The sequence below is a fragment of the Erythrolamprus reginae genome, chromosome 9, assembly GCF_031021105.1.
Source record: "Erythrolamprus reginae isolate rEryReg1 chromosome 9, rEryReg1.hap1, whole genome shotgun sequence".
In the NCBI taxonomy this organism is placed as follows: Eukaryota; Metazoa; Chordata; class Lepidosauria; order Squamata; family Dipsadidae; genus Erythrolamprus; species Erythrolamprus reginae.
Genome location: NC_091958.1, coordinates 32,885,657 through 32,905,656, shown reverse-complemented (window position 1 = coordinate 32,905,656; position 20,000 = coordinate 32,885,657). Strand labels below are relative to the sequence as shown.

General features: G+C 42.7%; 1 protein-coding gene across 1 annotated transcript in view; it reads left to right on the top strand.

Moving 5' to 3' along the window:
• Positions 1-6,276: 6,276 nt before the first annotated feature.
• The window catches only part of LOC139171786 (uncharacterized), an 18,290-nt gene continuing 4,566 nt past the window's right edge, over positions 6,277-20,000 (top strand). The window contains exons 1-3 of the mRNA XM_070760219.1: positions 6,277-6,410; positions 11,476-11,714; positions 12,647-12,792. Coding sequence (XP_070616320.1) covers positions 11,494-11,714; positions 12,647-12,792 — 367 coding nt within the window. The 5' untranslated portion in view covers positions 6,277-6,410; positions 11,476-11,493. The remainder of the gene's footprint in view (positions 6,411-11,475; positions 11,715-12,646; positions 12,793-20,000) is intronic.

Genomic DNA, 20,000 nt, shown 5'->3' with positions numbered 1-20,000 from the left:
GATCCCAGGCATGTTTAAATTCAGTTACTGTGGATTTACCAACCACGTCTGCTGGAAGTTTGTTCCAAGGATCTACTACTCTTTCAGTAAAATAATATTTTTTCATGTTGCTTTTGATCTTTCCCCCAACTAACTTCAGATTGTGTCCCCTTGTTCTTGTGTTCACTTTCCTATTAAAAACACTTCCCTCCTGTACCTTATTTAACCCTTTAACATATTTAAATGTTTCGATCATGTCCCCCCTTCTCCTTCGGTCCTCCAGACTATACAGATTGAGTTCATTAAGTCTTTCCTGATACCTTTTATGCTTAAGACCTTCCATCATTCTTGTAGCCCGTCTTTGGACCCTTCATTTTTGTTAATATCTTTTTGTAAGTGAGGTCTCCTGAATTGAACACAGTATTCCAAATGTGGTCTCACCAGCGCTCTATATAGTGGGATCACAATCTACTTCTTCCTGCTTCCTATACCTCTAGCTATGCAGCCAAGCATCCTACTTGCTTTTCCTACCGCCCGACCACACTGCTCACTACCCCGAAATCCTTCTCTTCTGAAGTTTTTGCTAACATAGAACTGCCAATACAATACTCAGATTGAGGATTCCTTTTCCCTAAGTGCATTATTTTACATTTGGAAACATTAAACTGCAGTTTCCATTGCTTTGATCATTTATCTAGTAAAGCTAAATCATTTACCATATTAGTGATAAGGTTGCTAAGCACGCCAAGGTGATCACTTCCTGGATTCCATCCTCCTTCCATTATTCTAGTGCCGCCCACAGAATCCAGGAAGTGATCATCTTGGCGTGCTTAGCAACCTGCCGGTATACGTGATGCCAAAGCTCCGCCCCCGGAATCCCTTCGTGGGATTCCCCAGCTCCTTTTGTGCCTCCCGACCAGCCTCCCGACCAGCCGACAGCTCCCCGGCATTCGCCTTCCTCCGTCAGCGCTCGGCTCCTCCTCCTCTTCTTAGCAGATGACAGCCAGGCGGTGGCGCTTCGCAGTGCTCGACACAAACGCCAAACCGGACCACGAATTTTTTTTAAAATTCAGGTTCGGCATGCCAAACACCGCAAAAATCAGTACGGACCCAAATTGTACAAGTTCGGTTCACCCAACATTACTCACATCATATTTAAGCTTCTTTTTTTTCCAATCACGATTCAGGTAGAACTTGTCACAAATCCTCCAAACAATTTTTTTTTCACAGAAATTTTTTATTTTCTCACCGATCACACTACAATGTAAAGTACCAACAACATTAAATTGTTTAAATACATCAATAATTCAATTTTAAAAATTATGGTATACAAATCCAATGCTACCTCCTTTACTATTGACATCTGAATATTAACTAGCTGCTCAGATTTCTTATTTTGTATTAATATGCTATTCGCTAATACATCTTTTAAGCTGATCCAAATCCTCCAAACAATTTAAAGGAACAAGTCTCCAGCTTTTCTCACCCAAGCAGAAATAGCCAGTATTCCAGACTACGACTACTACTACTACTAGTACTACTACTACTACTACTATTATTATTATGTCAATACAACACAGCAAACGAGATCACTATGCTGGATTTCGTATTTCATCACCAGTCGGGTGCTTCCCAAGCACCTAGGACTGCGTGATGTAGTGGTGAATTATGATCCCAGTAATTACAATTGACAGATGGAGATTTTGTCAATTCCGATGGTTTTCACATTTCCGCTGAGATCCTTTGGCACTGCGCCCAGCGTGCCAAGTACCACCGGGACCACCTTCACTGGCTTATGCCAGAGTCGTTGCAGCTCAATTTTTGGATCTTCGTATTTCACTAATTTCTCTAGCTGCTTCTCCTCAATTCTGATGGGTACGCCTTGTCGTGTGCTTCAATGAAGCTGAGAGCTGTGCCGGCGGTAGTGTAAACTACTGGTAGGTCTAACCTTGCCAGAGTGGTCAAAGCAGAGGAGCAAAACTAAACGTACCTAACCCATTTAAACTAATGGAGAGACAAAACAAAAAGAAGTCCATACTGGCTCGGTCGTCGCCCAGGATAAAAAGGACCGCAGTGGCTGCTGTGGAACCTGGGCAGCCATCGACAAATGAGCTACAGAAACAAAAAAACCAAAGCTTACAAATCAAAAAGCGGCAGAAATTCTCAATGTCAGAGAATGGCACAATCATGAAGTGTTATTACAACTCCGATTATTATTATTATTATTATTATTATTATTATTATTATTATTATTATTATTTAGACTTGCATGCCGCCCCTCCCTCTCCGAGGACCCGGAGCGACTCACAACATCCAGTACAACAATATGTATACAAATCTAATAGTTAAAAAACCAAACTAAAATCCCATTATATAAAAAACAGTCAATGTACTCAATCACATCCACACATAATATTTAACGGTCCAAGAAAAAGGGGATCTAGCTGCTCCTTGCCTGACGACATAGATGGGTCTTAAGTGTCTTACAAAAGGCGAGGAGGGTGGGGCCAGTATGAATCTCTGGAGGGAGCTGATTCTAGAGGACCGGAAGATTATGGCCCAAAACAGTTAGCTCCCAAATCAGTGCTAATACATACAATAAATTTGCAGTTATCTTAAGAGTAAGGTATTTCTCTTATCATTATAATACTTTGTTCTAAGGACCTGATCTGCCAAGCTCCCAGAATGCTTCCTAAAAGACCAAAGTTATGGATGTTGATGTAACCAGCCCTGGACCTCACCTTCAAAAGTTCCAAGTTGCCTTCTTTTGCAAGAGGTACACCTCCTTTGACTGGGTAGCCCATCCGAATGGGAAGCGGCACGGCAGAAGGTTTAAAAGAAGCTGCAGTTGGATAGACGCTAGTCCAATCCTGATCAGGTTCCATCTTCTCAGATCTCTAGCAGACACTGCAAAACAGAAATCTCAATAAGACACCGATTCAAACATCTGCCTCATCTATTTGCATAGGCCAGGGGTCGGCAGCCTTAAAACACTCAAAGAGCCACTAAGGCCCTAACCGGAAGGAAAGGAAGGGAAGGGATGGAATTCTTTATTGCACAAGTGTGATTGGACACAAAAGAAATTTGTCTTTGGTGCGTATGCTCTCAGTGCACATAAAAAAAATATACATTTGTCAAGAATCATGACATACAACACTTAATGATTGTAAAAGGGTAGAAATAAGCAATCAGGAAACAATCAATATTGATATTGTTACAGTCATACAGTTAGAGCTGAAGAAGCTTCTTGGTTGAGAAGCACAACATCTTCAAAAGAAAAAACAAGGAAAGTCCAGTTGCCTCTTTAAAAAAGCACCTTTGGGACAACCATGACCTGGATCACTGAGAATCTCTGCAGACCTTTTAGCTACAAAATTTGGGACGAACACCATTAGACTTGAACTCCAAGAGTTCCTCAGCCAGCAAAGACTTGAACTCCCAAGAGTTCCTCAGCCAGCAAAGACTTGAACTCCCAGAGTTCCTCAGCCAGCAAAGACTTGAACTCCCAGAGTTCCTCAGCCAGCAAAGACTTCAACACCCAGAGTTCCTCAGCCAGCAAAGACTTCAACTCCCAGAGTTCCTCAGCCAGCAAAGACTTGAACTCCCAGAGTTCCTCAGCCAGCAAAGACTTCAACTCCCAGAGTTCCTCAGCCAGCAAAGACTTCAACACCCAGAGTTCCTCAGCCAGCAAAGACTTCAACACCCAGAGTTCCTCAGCCAGCAAAGACTTGAACTCCCAGAGTTCCTCAGCCAGCAAAGACTTGAACTCCCAAGAGTTCCTCAGCCAGCAAAGACTTGAACTCCCAGAGTTCCTCAGCCAGCAAAGACTTGAACTCCCAGAGTTCCTCAGCCAGCAAAGACTTCAACACCCAGAGTTCCTCAGCCAACAAAGACTTCAACTCCCAAGAGTTCCTCAGCCAGCAAAGACTTCAACACCCAGAGTTCTTCAGCCAGCAAAGACTTCAACTCCCAGAGTTCCTCAGCCAGCAAAGACTTCAACACCCAGAGTTCCTCAGCCAGCAAAGACTTCAACTCCCAGAGTTCCTCAGCCAGCAAAGACTTCAACACCCAGAGTTCCTCAGCCAGCAAAGACTTCAACACCCAGAGTTCCTCAGCCAGCAAAGACTTCAACTCCCAGAGTTCCTCAGCCAGCAAAGACTTGAACTCCCAGAGTTCCTCAGCCAGCAAAGACTTCAACACCCAGAATTCCTCAGCCAGCAAAGACTTGAACTCCCAGAGTTCCTCAGCCAGCAAAGACTTCAACACCCAGAGTTCCTCAGTCAGCAAAGACTTCAACTCCCAGAGTTCCTCAGCCAGCAAAGACTTCAACACCCAGAGTTCCTCAGCCAGCAAAGACTTCAACTCCCAGAGTTCCTCAGCCAGCAAAGACTTCAACTCCCAGAGTTCCTCAGCCAGCAAAGACTTCAACTCCCAGAGTTCCTCAGCCAGCAAAGACTTCAACTCCCAGAGTTCCTCAGCCAGCATTGAACTCCCAGAGTTCCGCAGCCAGCAAAGACTTCAACACCCAGAGTTCCTCAGTCAGCAAAGACTTCAACTCCCAGAGTTCCTCAGCCAGCAAAGACTTCAACACCCAGAGTTCCTCAGCCAGCAAAGACTTCAACTCCCAGAGTTCCTCAGTCAGCAAAGACTTCAACTCCCAGAGTTCCTCAGCCAGCATTGAACTCCCAGAGTTCTTCAGCCAGCAAAGACTTCAACTCCCAGAGTTCCTCAGCCAGCAAAGACTTCTGACTAGATAGTGGCAAAGCTGGCTGAGGAAGTCTGGGAGCTGAAGTCCACAAGTCTTAAAGTGGCCAAGGATGGAGACCCCTGCTCTAAGAGTATGCAAATGACCAGCTGTCTGCAAGGAATAAAGATCCTTCCATTCCTCACTCTCCTGTCAGAAGCTTCTTGGATCTGAAAGGAAGTCTTCAAGGAAAAACGCCCAGTTGTCCTTTGAAAAAAAAAAAACCTTTGGGCCAGCCTGGAGGACTGAGACTCTCCGTAGACGCGGCAAAACTCCATCCATTACGGTTTTTCGGCATTTAACCGGGTTTTTTCTTTAAAGAAAACCCGTTTTTAAAGGCAGCGGGGGGTGGGGGTGGGAGAGTGATGCCGAGAACAGCCAACTTTGTCCTTTTGCGACATGAGTATCAGCCACGGAGAACACCCCCCCTCCCCTCCGATACTTACGGAGATCAACTCCTTCTGGGCTGTGTTCCAGGGTCTCCTTCAGGCTGCCTCTCCTCTGCGGCTGCGCGGTGGCTGAAAGACCAACGGACCGTATGGGGCGACTGGGCTTCCTTCCTAGCCACGCCGGGAGGAGGAGGAGGAGGAGGGAAATCAGTCCCCGCCTTTGTTTTGGGCCTGCCTTCCGAGGTGGCGTATCCGGCCGAGTTCGGTCGGCGGCGCCGCCGGAGAAGCAAAGACTTCCGCCACGGCAGCGCCATCTTTTACGATGGTGACGTAAGCGCAGCGCCTGCGGTCTTTCACGCGCAGGGAAATCCCTAGCGTCATGTACTACGCATGCGCAGATGCCTCGGGAGAGGAGCGAGGTGGGTGTATCCTCCGCATGCTCTGAAAAGGGAATTCTCGGAGTTGAAGTCTGGGCGTGTCCTAAAACCGCCTACGGTTTTAAAGGCCGCTGCTCCGAAGATGCGCCCCCACTCTGCAAGTGGCTCCCTTTACATATCCCTTCAGACCAGTGACTCTCTAGTCACAAAATATTCATAAATAAATCACTTTTTCTGAAGGTGAACTATGTATGCAATATTTATTTTATGAATGTTTATTTTAATAAATACAATGATATTTTTATGAATTCATAAATACGCTTATTAGCCATTGAATGTCCCTAATTTCACGGACGCACAAAGACGCGCGCGAGCGAGACGCCAAACTTCTGCAGAGCGTGCGTCCTGTAGATTCTAAAGACGTAGAAAAAGCGGAGAGGAGTCACATCTTGGGTAGGAAAGGGCACTTCCGGGTACTTTTTTAAGAGGATAAGTTGGGGTTTCTCCGCCTCCAGAATACGGCTGGGGACAGACCTCTATGGTTCGTACGCCTCTCTTCAAATTGGAAAAGACAGACGGCCTTAGAAAGTTCATGTACTGCGGGATCCATTTAAAAAACGGCGCCAAGGGTAACCCGGAAGCAGCCTCCCTTCACAGTTAAGAGGTAGAGCGCCCAAGAGAGGCTGAACCATCGGAGAGTCTATGGTGGCCGGAGAGTCTCGCCCTTTCTCGCGATCGAACGCGGGGTGGGAGGGGAGAAGGGGGCCGCTGGAGTCCGAATGCTCTGGTGACGGTTGGAGGTGACGTGCCACATTCAGTGGGCGTGGCCCATTTTTCAGTTGAACGCGGATTCGGTGAATGGTGGAGAGGCGTTTCCTTGCCGCATCATCGAAGTGAAGGGCGCTCAGTGGCATAAAACTGGTATTACAGGCTACCTATATTTGCATTAAACGGAAGTAGCAACCACAGAGTTGGAAGGGATCTTGGAGGTCTTCCAGGCCGACCCCCTGCCTAAGCCCGAGACCCGACACCTTCTTCAGAGAGATGGTTCCCTAACCTCTGCTTCAAAACTTCCACTCTTGGGGCATTCACAACTTCTGGTGGCAGGCTGTCTCCTTAGTTCTAAGTTGCTTCTTTCATTGTTCAGTTTCCACCCAATGCTTCGTGTTCTCCCCTCAGGTGCTTTGGAGGATAGCTTGACTCCCTCTTCTTTGTGGCAGCCCCTGAGATACTGGAAGGTTGCTCTCCTGTCTCCCCCGGTCCTTCTTTCTATTCAACTAGCCCTGCCCCGTTTCTGCAACCCTTCTTCCTACACTTTAGCCTCCAGTCCCCTGAATATTTATGTCCCTCTTCTCTGCACTCTTTCTAGAGTCTCAGCATCCTTTTTGCATTGTGGCAGCCAAAACAGAATGCGATATTCCAAGTGTGGCCTCATCAAGGCCTTGTAAAGTGGTATTAACTCTTCCCGTGATCTTGATTCTCTCCCTCTGTTGATGCAGCCTAGAACTGTGTTGGCTTTTTTGGCAGCTGCTGCACACGGCTGGCTCCTATTTAAATGGTTGTCCACTAGGACTCCAAGGTGCCTCTCACAGTTCCTACTGTTGAGATAACAGTTACATATTGAATTCATGGCCAAGAATCACTTCCCCAAAGGCCCTGGCAAATATGCCCCGTGAAGTTTGCAGCCACCACCGTTCATTTCTGGACCATCAATGAAATCTTTAGTGATTGCTGCAATCTAATCTCTAGGATTACAGAAGAAACTAGTTGAAGAATGGAATAGGGGACCTTGTGGCATCCTTTATTTCTGCATGGTTTTCAGAGACAATACTATTCTGATTTCGACTTGAATGTCTGCAAAATATTTACCCTAAGCGTATAGGTTTTTAGGTCTTCCTCCTTAGAACCCATCTTTCCACACCGATTCTCAGCTACAATCATTTCCAATTGAGTTTGGAAGGTGTGATATGAATTTTGTTCTTCCAAGATAAGATGATATAGTGTAGAGATATAGAAATCTCAGACATAGAGTCATGGTTTCTGGAATGCTTTGTCCTTTATTGGTCTCTCTGAGTGAGCAGCTTCTAATGGATGAAGCTGATTCTTTGGGGCAAGTAGCCTAGTTTTTATAACAAAATTCTTGTGAATATAACTATAAAACATTAATTTCTTTACTTAATCTAGTTACAATGTAAATGGTTTAATATCTAACACAGACATAAGACATATTCCTTTAAGCAGAGTAACTAAAATAGAAAAGTATCTTAATTAACTAGATAAATAGAAGGACTTCCATTACTGAAAGTCAAAATAAACTTAAACAATTATTTCCTTAAACTTAATCAAGAGGGGTGAGCTGTCTCTGTCCAGCATGTAGCTTTTTAATCCAATGATGGTTGCTTTGACCTTTGCTGTTAGCCAGAGCTGAACAAGCATGTAACATTTTCTTTAGATATACAGTGGGGGGGGGGGGAGTTTTTAGTCAGGCATCAATTGTGCAAGTTCTCCCATTTACAAAAATGAGAGAGGCCTGTAATTGACATCATAGGTAGACTTCAACTATGAGAGATAACATGAGAAAATACATCCAGAAAATCACATTGTCTGATTTTTAATGAATTTATTTCCAAATTATGGTGGAAAATAAGTATTTGGTCACCTACAAACACCGTTCCCCATAAGCTGCGCGCGTGAGCAGGCGCGCACCACACCTATTCTGAAGCATGGGGGTGGCAACATCAGGCTTTGGGGCTGTTTCTCTGCAAAGGGACCAGGATGACTGATCCATGTACATGAAAGAATAAATGGGGCCATGTATTGTGAGATTTTGAGTGCAAACCTCCTTCCATCAGCAAGGGCATCGAGGATTAAACGTGGCTGGGTCCTTCAGCAGACAATGATCCCGAGCACACTGCCAGGGCAACAAAGGAGTGGCTTCGTAAGAAACATTTCAAAATCCTGAAGTAGCCAATCTCCAGATCTCAACCCTATAGAAAACTTTTGGAGGGAGTTGAAAGTCCATGTTGCCCAGTGACAGCCTCAAAACATCACTGCTCTAGAGGAGATCTGCATGGAGGAATGGGCCAACATACCAGCAACAGTGTGTGCCAACCTTGTAAGGACTTACAGAAAACATTTGACCTCTGTCCTTGCCAACAAAGGATATATAAGAAAGTATTGAGATGAACTTTTGTTATTGACCAAATACTTATTTTTCACCATAATTTGCAAATAAATTTGTTAAAAATCAGACAATGTGATTTTCTGGATGTGTTTTCTCATGTGTCTCTCATAGTTGAGGTCCACCTATGATGTCAATTACAGGCCTCTCTCATCTTTTTAAGTAGAATTTGCACAATTGGTGTCTGACTAAATACGTATTATTAAATAAATAAATAATTAATAATTAAATAATAATTATATAATTATTATTATTAAATAATAATAATTATGATTTAATAATAATAATATTTAATAATTATTTTTATCATTATCATCATTATCATCATTATCATCATTATCATCATTATCATCATCATTATTATTATTATTATTATTATTATTATTATTATTATTATATTAGGTTTGTATGCTGCCCCGCTCCACAGACTCGGGGCGGCTCACAACAGTGATAAAAACAATATATATTGACAAATCTAATAATTAAAATCTAAGATAACAATTATACATTTAAAAATCTAAAAGCAAGGAACCCCAATATAAAAACATACATACAGTCATATCATGCACTAGAACTACATAGGCGGGGGAGATGTCTCAGTTCCCCCATGCTTGATGACAGAGGTGGGTTTTAAGGAGTTTACGAAAGGCAAGGAGAGTGGGGGCAATTCTAATCTCCGGGGGGATTTGGTTCCAGAGGGCCGGGGCCGCCACAGAGAAGGCTCTTCCCCTGGGCCCCGCCAAACGACATTGTTTTGTTTACAACTCTGTGGGACCTAACTGGCCGCTGGGATTCGTGCGGCAGAAGGCGGTCTCGTAGATACCCTAGTCCGGTGCCATGAAGGGCTTTATAGGTGATAACCAACACTTTGAATTGTGACCGGAAACTGATCGGCAACCAGTGCAGACTGCGGAGTGTTGGTGTTACATGAGCATTTTTGGAAAAGCCCATGATTGCTCTTGCAGCTGCATTCTGCACTATCTGAAGTTTCCGAACCCTTTTCAAAGATAGCCCCATGTAGAGAGCATTACAGTAGTCGAGCCTCAAGGTGATGAGGGCATGAGCGACTGTGAGCAATGACTCCCCGTCCAAATAGGGCCGCAATTGGTGCACCAGGCGAACCTGGGCAAACGCCCCCCTCGCCACAGCTGAAAGATGTTTCTCTAATGTGAGCTGTGGATCGAGGAGGACGCCCAAGTTGCAGACCCTCTCCGAGGGGGTCAATAATTCCCCCCCAGTGTGATGGACGGACAGATGGAATTGTCCTTGGGAGGCAAAACCCACAGCCACTCCATCTTATCAGGGTTGAGTTTGAGTCTGTTGACACCCATCCAGGCCCCAACAGCCTCCAGGCACCGGCACATCACTTCTATTGCTTCGTTGATTGGACATGGGGTGGAGATGTAAAGCTGGGTATCATCAGCATATTGATGATGCCTCACCCCATACCCTTGGATGATCTCACCCAGCGGTTTCATGTAGATATTGAATACCAGGGGGAGAGGACCGACCCCTGAAGTACCCCACAAGGAAGAGACCTCGGGGTCGACCTCTGACCCCCCACTAACACTGACTGCGACCGACCGGAGAGGTAGGAGGAGAACCACTGAAGAACAATGCCTCCCACTCCCAACCCCTCCAGCCGGCGCAGAAGGATACCATGGTCGATGGTATCGAAAGCTGCTGAGAGGTCAAGAAGCACCAGGACAGAGAATAAACCCCTGTATATAGAGTGATAATATTTATACGTTAAATAATACAGAATAATGAAATGTTTTATAGCATGATTGGTTTTCTATATCACTGCAATAATTGGTAATTACCCACATTTCACCTTTTCTGTTTTATTTAATGTAATATGCTATTTAGATTCATAATTATATACATCATTAGTATGCTTATATTCTTGCCATTGTTTATATAACACATGTGCCTGTGTCCTATGTAAAGTATAGTTTTGTTGCTTAGGGATACAATAAGAAATAATAAAAGGTAGACACTGCATAAAATAGCAAAAGCAAATTAGTATAAAAAAGATACCAAGGGCATACTGAACAACTATTCTGATCCATCCAGTTGGAAGCCAAGACCATAAACCATCCCACCAATCAGGTAATATATCTTCTCGGATCTGAGAAGCCAATTCTTTCAGGGAATCTAATTGATGTCTTACAATTAGCAGAGATATTAATGAAATTTATTACTATCTAAAACATACATTGTAATGAATGGAATAGAATAGAACAGAACGGAATTCTTTATTGGCCAGGTGTGATTGGACATACAAGGAATTTGTCTTTGGTGCATATGTTCTCAGTGGACATTAAAAAATATACATTTGTCAAGAATCATGAGGTACAACACTAAATGATTATCATAGGGGTCAAATAAGCAACGAGGAAGCAATATTAATAAAAATCTTGATACGAAAAGCAAGTTACAGTCACACAGTCATAAGTGGGAGGAAATAGATGATAGGAATGATGAGAAAAAACTAGTAGTAATAATACTGCAGATTTAGTAAATAGTTTGAGACTGTTGAGGGAATTATTTGTTTAGCAGAGTGATGGCGTTTGGGGGGAAAACTCTTCTAGTGTCTAGTTATCTTGGAGTACAGTGCCTCCTGTGAGTTTGCCCTCGGGTGGTTTCCAGCCAGAGTAATCAGAGGCAAAGAGCTGGTTGAAGGAGAGGAGGCTCTATAGCTGTGGTGGCGATCCTTTTTTCCCAGGGGTGCCAAAAGTGCGTGTGTGCGTGCAAACTATTATTTTTTACTTTATAACTAGTTTATGTATCCTAATTTTTTAGCATCTGAACATCGGCATAATGCAGAAGCTGAAAAAAATCCTGGGCCTCGGGAAAAAGGCTAATGACCAGCAGTCACCAGCGCTGAACCATGCCGTGGCTTGCACCTCTGTACAGGACGCTATCTGTAGCGGCGGCTACAAGGACCTGCCTAAGCTCCACCAAACGGCAGCCAAAGAGGACATAGAGGAACTGGGACCCCTCCGGAAGCAGATCCCAAATAAAAAGTATAAAGCTAGCAGGTGAGAAGGAGCAGGCCTGGCCTCGATTCCCGCCTCGTCTTCAGGCAAACACCAGCTCTCTTCTTTATCTCTCCTTGCTTACTTGGGCCACCCGCTCTCCCTTCAACGGGTTTCCGAGGATGGGATTTCACCCAGTGAGGCCCCTCACCAATCCAAAACATGTCCACGTGGAAGACTCTGTGGATGTCATAGGGAGCTGGTTAGCAGAAACATCTGCTCCTGAGGTTTCCCTCAACGCTTCTTCACTGTGTGGGAAGGGGACTTTACGATCTCTTGATGGCATGAGGCGCTAAACTGGATTGTGTCTTTAAAAGAACCCCTTAAAGCAGGCGTAGGTAAAGTTGGCTCTTCTGTGACATGTGGACTTCAATTCCCAGAGTTCCCGAGGTAGCGTGATTGACTCAGGAATTCTGGGAGTTGAAGTCCACAAGTCATAGAAGAGCCAACTTTGCCTACCCCTGCCTTAAAGAATAAATACCATCCCATGTTTGGAAGATTGTAATGTGTAAAATGTTCAGTTTGCTTATAATCCATAAATGGGAATAGGTTTCTGGAAACAATTTAGTTTCTTTTCCCACTTATACCAGGCACACTGTATCTAGGACACATTGTACAGTGTGACTAACAACAGTTCATTTAGTGGCCATTCAAAGTTATGTCAGAGAAAAACTGACATGTGACCATTTTTCACACTTAAGACCATTGCAGCTTCCCCGTGGTCACGTGATCAGAATTCAGACGCTTGGCAACTGGCTCTTATTTATGATGATTGCAGTGTCCTGAAATCACTAGATCACCTTTTGAGACCTGACAACTAAAGTCAGTGGGGGGAACCAGATTCTCTTAACAACTGTGTTACTAACTAAAACTGCAGTTTTCACCTTAACTGTGGGAAGAAAGGTCGCAAAATAAAATACTTTTTCTCCATTTAGCTTCAAGAAGCTTGTTGCTAAATATTCGAACAAGAAAAATAGAAAAATGGGCTCCTTTGAGGATGAAAAAGTACTATCTACAAAAAACAGTCAAGAAAAAGATGGTGATCCCTGGATGAAACTTGGTGCTCGACCTAGAAATAAAGGTAAAGTTTTATATACCATAGTTTTTGGAGTATAAGACACACCAGAATATAAGACACACCTTAGTTTTTGGGGAGGAAAATACAGAAAAGAATCTGCTTACCAGGTATTCATTTAGCTAGCAACCTTAGTCTGTTCAGCTTCAGCACATTATTTTATCCCCTGGTTAAGGACTTAAAAATTATTTTGAGAGAGTAACAATGAAAAAGCTTGCAAGACAATAAGAGCTGGGAACATCATTAGCACCTGGAAAGAAACAGTCTGAGCAAGCAGAGCAATGGAAAAAACGCTGCAAAGACTTAGGGCTTGGAAAACATTCTTCGCAGAGAGTAACAATGAAAGAGCTTGGGTACATTAATAGCACTTGGCTAGGGCTGGAAAGAAATATCTTGATCAAATAGAGAATTTAAAAAAATCAAAGATAGGGTTTGGAATACATTCTTGGCAGAGAGTAACAATGAAAGAGTTAGCAAGCCGGTAAAAGCTGGGAATATTGTTAGCACCTGGTTAGGGCTAGAGAGAGACTTACTTACAAGTTAGACTAATGAAAAAAACCGTACAAACCCTTGGGCTTGGAAAACATTCTTCACAGAGAGAAACAATGAAAGAGTCTGCAAGGTAAGAGCTGGGAAGAGAGGTAGCAGCCAGTTAGGGCTGGGCAAAAGCTACGTTCAGAGTAGAAGACGCACCCTAATTATCAGCCTCTTTTTGGGAGGGAAAAGGGGCGTCTTATACTCTGAAAATACGGTAGTACAAATGGCTAGTCAATTAGTACAATTCTGCCCCTTCCCAAATGGAAGTAGATATTACTGCTATTGTTTGTAAAAATGTTTTTTTAATTTGTCAAGCATATATAAGATTACAAATAAAATTATAAACATGATTGTGAATACATGAAATGTATAAACATGAATATGAATACATGAGAGAGTTACGAATTGTTAGGACAGGGAGAGTACACACATTAGTGTGCTGATGCAGGCCCCTTACAGACCTCCTAGGAATGAGGCAAAGTGTAAGGCCCTGGTTCCCCACAGGGCAGCAATTTCTTTTTTAATGGGGGCAATTGGAACCTTGTTTAAATCTAGTTAATGGCCTTTTAGGCTTCCTCCGTGAGTAGTTCACTTTTTGCAATACAAAGCACATTCCATTGCATTTTTCTTTTGATAGAAAGATTCAACATTTGTCTTCATTTACAAATCTTTTTGTGAAGGTAAATCTGAATTTTTTTTGCGTAGACCTAATGGATAACCATGTAAACATGGAAGCTGTCTAAACCAATGAAACCAGACCTTGTGCTCCATGAATAAATGCAGAAATCAAAATCCAGGGTTTTGAATTTCTCGTACTTTTCTAAGTTATAGATTCTTTGACTGAAAAAAACTGGTAATTTATAAAATGCTCCATATTAAATTGTCCTATGTATAGAAAAGAATGGGTGCAGATTGAATGGCCTCAGAATGAACATGTATATCAGGCGTTAGACACATGAAACTAAGTTGGTGAAACTTAGTTCCACCTTAGTTTCTGCCTTCTTACATCTTTTTTTGAGCGTCCTAAAATGATACACAGAAAACCAGTGCATTCAAAAAATATTCAGATCTCCTTCAAATCTTCTTCACTTTTGTCAATTTTGTCAATTATGCTATAGCCTGATTCCACAATTGTTGAAATTCATTTTTTCTTATTACTTTCACTGAGTATCTACAATGACAAAGTGAAAACAGAATTTTAGATATTGAAGGATTTTCTGCCATTCTTCCTTGCAAATCCTCTCAAGCTTAGTCAGATTGGATGGTGACCATCAGACAGCCATTTTCAAGTCCCTCCAGAGGACTTGAATAGGGTTCAAGTCAGGGCTCTGGCTGGGCCACTCCAGGACATTCACAGAGTTGTCCCTAAGCGATTCCTGTGTTTTCCCATGTGCTTAGGATCGTTGCCATGTTGGAAAATGAAGCTTTGGCCTAGTCTTAGGTCCTGAACACTGTGGAACACGTTTTCATTATCCCTGAATTTTGCTTTCACTTAACAACTGACCAGTCTCAGTCCCTGCTACTGAAAAACACCCCCAGAGCATAATGTTACCACCGCGCTTCATTGTTGGAATGGTATTGGGCAGGTAATGAGCAGTGCCTGGTTTCTTCCAGATGTAATGTTTAGAATTGAGGTCAAACTATTCAACCTTGGTTTTATCAGACCAGAGAATCTTGTTAGTCACAGACTGAAAGTCCTTCAGGTGCTTTTTTGCAAACTCTGAGGGCGTTTTCATTAGTTTTGCACTGAGAAAACCTTTTTGACTAAACAATGCCGTTTGGCGGGACCCAGGGAAAGAGCCTTCTCTGTGGTGGTCCTGGCCCTCTGGAATCAACTCCCCCCAGAGATTCGAATTGCCCCTACCCTTCCCGACTTCCGCAAGATGTTGAAGACCTATCTATGTTGCCAGGCATGGGGGGAATAACTATCTCTTCCCCCACCACCACCATTTTTCCTGACTGTAATATATCAGAATGGTGTGATTGTGCAGTATGATTGCTTTTAATATCTATGGGTTTTAAATCTCGTTTTTTAACTTTATTGGATTTGTATTCTATGTATTGTATTGTTGTTGTGAGCCGCCCCAAGTCTTCAGAGAGGGGCGGCATACAAATCTAATAAATCTTAATCTTAATTCTTTGTGATGCTGGATTTTTCCTTTCAAAGTTTTTTCTTTAGAGATAAATATAAGGACTATATTGGGATATAATTACACTCGTTACATTACTGCAATGTAATATAAGTAATTCAACTTAAAGAACACAACTAATGTACTCTGCTTTATTTTTTTAAAATAATATGAATAGATATTTGTGTGACTTTTTTCATTAAATTGTAATGCATTTTTTTAAAAAATGGAAATCACATTGTTTCCATAGTTATACTTTATTGAATACAAATACTTACACATACAAATAGTTACACAAGAAGGAAAATGGCCCAAGGAAGATATGAAACTCTGGAAGTTGGAATATGGAGCTTGTTTTCATCCTAGTCCCGTGATGGGGAACCTAAGGCAGGCGTGCCACAGGTGGCCCAGGGAGCCATGTCACAGGGCACGCGAGGCAGCTGCCCTGGAACTGCTGGGGGAACTGGCATGCATGCGCAGTAACTCACATGCAATAGCCGGCTTCCCAAGTGCAATTAGCTGCTCCCTCCTCACCAGATTTATAGTAAGTGGGCTGGTGGGGCTGTGTGGGGGTGGGGTGCGGTGGGGCGCAGGGCGTGTAGTGTGGCAGGAGAGGGGGTGGGGGGGTGGGGGGAGAAACCCTGGAGCCAAAGGACCCGAGGGATAGCCTGGCAGAAAAAGGGGCACGGTTGGCTCTCCTCGCCCAGGAAGGAAGGCAGAGGAGTGCTGAAGGCAAACAGGAGAGGCAGCCCCACTCAGGTTTTTTGCCAAACTATTCCTCAAACTATCCCTGTAGGAGGAGAAAGTGTCTGGCGTTCCTCCACCCTTTTTTAAAAGCTCTTATTGGTCAGCGTGGCTGGCTCTCCTAGGAAGGAAGGCATCTGGGCGCCAAAGGCACTCAGGAGAGCCAGCTCAGCTCAGGAATGAGGTGTAAATCAAGGGTAGGGGGACCTTCTGCAATTGAGAAGTAGCCCAGCAGAGTACAGCCTCTCTCCTCTCTCCATGCAGGAGATTAAAGGTGCTGGGTGAAAAAGATGCCCAGGATGAAAAGGAAGGAAAGGAAAGGATAGGAAAGGAAAGGAAAGAAGGAGAGCAGAGGAAAGAGCAGGAGAAGAAAGAAGGAAAGGAAGGAAAAGAAAGGAGAGAAGGAAAAGAGGAAAGAGAAGAAGAAAGAAGGAAAGAGAAGGAAAGGAAAGGAAGATGAGAGATTTGCAGAGGCTTTTCATTTTGTCTATCTGTCATATAACAATCTCCTTCGATCATCTGTTACCATATTGTGTGTCAATTTCCTTCAGTCTTCATTGGCAGAAAAATAAAGGAGGTATTTATTTGTTGTGGCTGGCTTTGGGCCAGCTCCTGCTCCAAGGACTGTGGGGGTTGATGTGGGAGAATCCTCACATTATCAGAGGCCGGTTTTACTGCCAGCAGCTTCCCGACAGTGAAGCGTCTGTGTCAGGGGAAGATTCTGGAAGTGAAGTATTATTGATGGAGGAGGTAATTACAGGCAGCCCATTAGCTAATTACCCCATTAGTGAATCATCATCATTATCATCTTTAGATTCAGATGAGGAGGCATTCATAGATGCAGAGGCAGGTTGATGTCAAGGAAGGAACAACTGTGCAAGTATTATAGGAAATAAGGGAGAACACCTGTGGCTGGGGCAATTAGGCTAATGGGGCTGCTGATAAATTGCCAGCTTTGTTGCCTCTCGGCCTGGGGGTTTATCCATTTGGAGAGAGAGAGAGAACTGTGTTTTACATCAGGATTGTACAAGGACTCTTTGAACTGTTTCAAGATTTTATCAGGACTCTTGGACTAATTTACAGTTAAGTTTGGATTGAGGACTCTTGAAGGGGGGTGACTGTGACGTCTTCACAGCTGCCTTTATCTGTTTTGCTTTTGTTTTGGCTTATACCAGACTTCAAAGTTTGTGGGTTTTGGGAGAGCACTTTGGCTGATAAAAGTGCGTTTGGACCATATTTTTCCTTTGTGATGAACTGCCTTTGTTTACTTGGCAAGAGAGTGTGTGTTTGAATTTCCACTTCAGACTTAATTGGGGCTTGTACCGTGATGCCCGGCAAAACATTATTGTTCCTTTATTTATTGTTAGTGCCATCTTAATTGGATGGTGCTAAATAAAATTTCTCCATTTCTATAAATCTTAAGAATTTAAATGGATAGTTTGGCTGGGGAAATTCACACCCACTCCTGGAGCCCCTTGGGATCAACCAGGTCACCTGCAGCCCTCTTCAGGCATTGGAATGTGTGTGTGTGGTGGTGGGGGGATACTTTTGAGGGAGATACAAGGAAGCTGAAATCTAGTTTCTGTCCCACAAGAAATATTTTGTTCAGAACCAATCAATTCCAACATGAAGGTCGTTTATTTGTTCCTCATACTCCTTGTCTTTGCATTTTTTACCATGTAAGAAATTAAATTTCTGATGATGTAAAAATAGCTTATAACTCACCTTGCTAGACAGCTATTATCATGTCTAAAAGCAAAATACTCTTCTCATCTTTTGTCTAGAGTGCCATGTAATCCAGAGCCTGACTTCTGGAAATAAAAGGCAGATAAAAATGTAAAGCCAAGATGCAAATAAAACACCTTCCATGTGAAGATCGCTGCTGTAGATTGGTTGATTCAGGGGATTTCTTTAGTGTTAACTAATAGTGTTAGGTATTTCTGATACAGGGATAGATTTGCATTGGATGCCTCGTTTTTTAAAAAATTGCAGTTTTGTAGATTCCAATTCTTGCATATCCCAAAATGAGTGAAGCAAAAAGCCCAAAAGCAAATAGTGGAAGATCATTCCAAGAGGCCTGGACAGAATCATTTGGAGTGATTGAACGCAGTGGGAAAGCACTATGTACTTTGTGCAATGAAAGTGTTGTGTGTTGCACATCAAGTGTCAGACACCAACCACAAAAATGTTGCTGAACTTGGTGCAACTCAAAGACACAAGTTTATTACAGGGAAAGTGAGGAACTATCATTCTCAGACTCTTAGTTTTTCCAACTATCTGTCCAAAACCAATCATTTGACAGCTACCAGTTTTCAATTTTCAGTGTGTCTAGCAAAACATGGCAAGCCCCTCTCTTAGGGGGATTTTTTGAAAAATGCCTTGTTATCTATAAGTAATGACCTTCTTCATGATTTCCCAAACGGATAAAATTATGCAACACATCTCTGAAGTGCCACTTAGTAGAAATACTGTTAAAGATCGAGTCCAGCCCCTGCAAATTGATGTTAGTTAGCAGCTCACCACTGACTTACAAAAGGCAGCCTGTTACTCCATGTGCTTGGATGAAAGCACAGATATAAATAATCATGCGAGGCTAGCAGTGATTTTGCGTTATGCTGCTGGTGACATCATGAGAGAAGAGCTGGTGAAACTGGTGTCTTTGCCTGAAAAAAACACAAGGCGTAGATATCTACAATGCTGTGACGGAGGCTTTTTCGTCACAAGACATAAGCCCATAAAAAGTAGTTTCAATTAGTAGTGACGGGGCACCTTCTATGGTGGAGGCAACATCTGGTTTCATACAGTTGTTTGTTAAAGAGATAAACCATAAAGTTATTCAGTTCCATTGTATTATACATCAAGAAGCTCTTTGTGCCAAGGAAAGCAGCAAAAAAATTGATGATATCCTCAAAGATGTCACAAAAATTGTGAATTTCATCATGGCTTGTGCTCTGAATTATCAACAGTTTAAAGCACTTCTTGAGGAGGTTGAGGCAGAGTATAATTGTCTACTTATGTAGCTGAGCAGAGGACGAGTGCTGGAGAGATTTGTCGCCTGCTTGGATGAAATTAGGCTGTTTATGAATGAAAAAGGGCAGGAATATACACAGCTCACTGATACGACCTGGCTTACCAACCTCATGTTTTTTGACAGATTTTAAAGTACAATTCAATGTACAAGTTTATGGGAAAACAGCAGAAAAGATGTTTGGGGATAGCAAAACATTTGAGAAAAAACTGCAGGTTTTTGAAACAGACCTTGAAAGTGAAAGATTTGGAAAGCTCAAATACTTTCCAAATCTAAAAATGCATTTAGAAAATTCTACAATATTTGCAGACAATCCAACAAATCATCAAGAAATCTACAAGGAATTTTCTAGTATTGTAGCAGATGCAAAGGTGAATTTTAGTAACAGGTTTTTCAGTTACGTAAGATGGAGAGAACCCTGCGTTTTCTTTCTTCTCCAGAAAAAGCCAAATTTATAGAAGTTGATCTTCCTTGCTGGTTAGACTTAGAAAATCTAGAAATGGAGCTATTGGATTTTCAAGAAAGTGACACATGGAAAAATTAATTCTGTGTCCTGCGTGAAAAACTTTAAAACATAGATACCTGTACTTGGGATTGCTTTCCTTACTTTGTTTGGATCATCTTTTGCTTGTCAGCAGTTGTTTTCTGCTTTGAATCGTATAAAAAATGACACCAGAAACAGACTTACAGATGACCTGAGTGCTGTATGTGTTTCTCTCAAACTTACAGAATATGAGCCAAGGGTACACAAATTATCAGCGGGCATGCAACAGCAA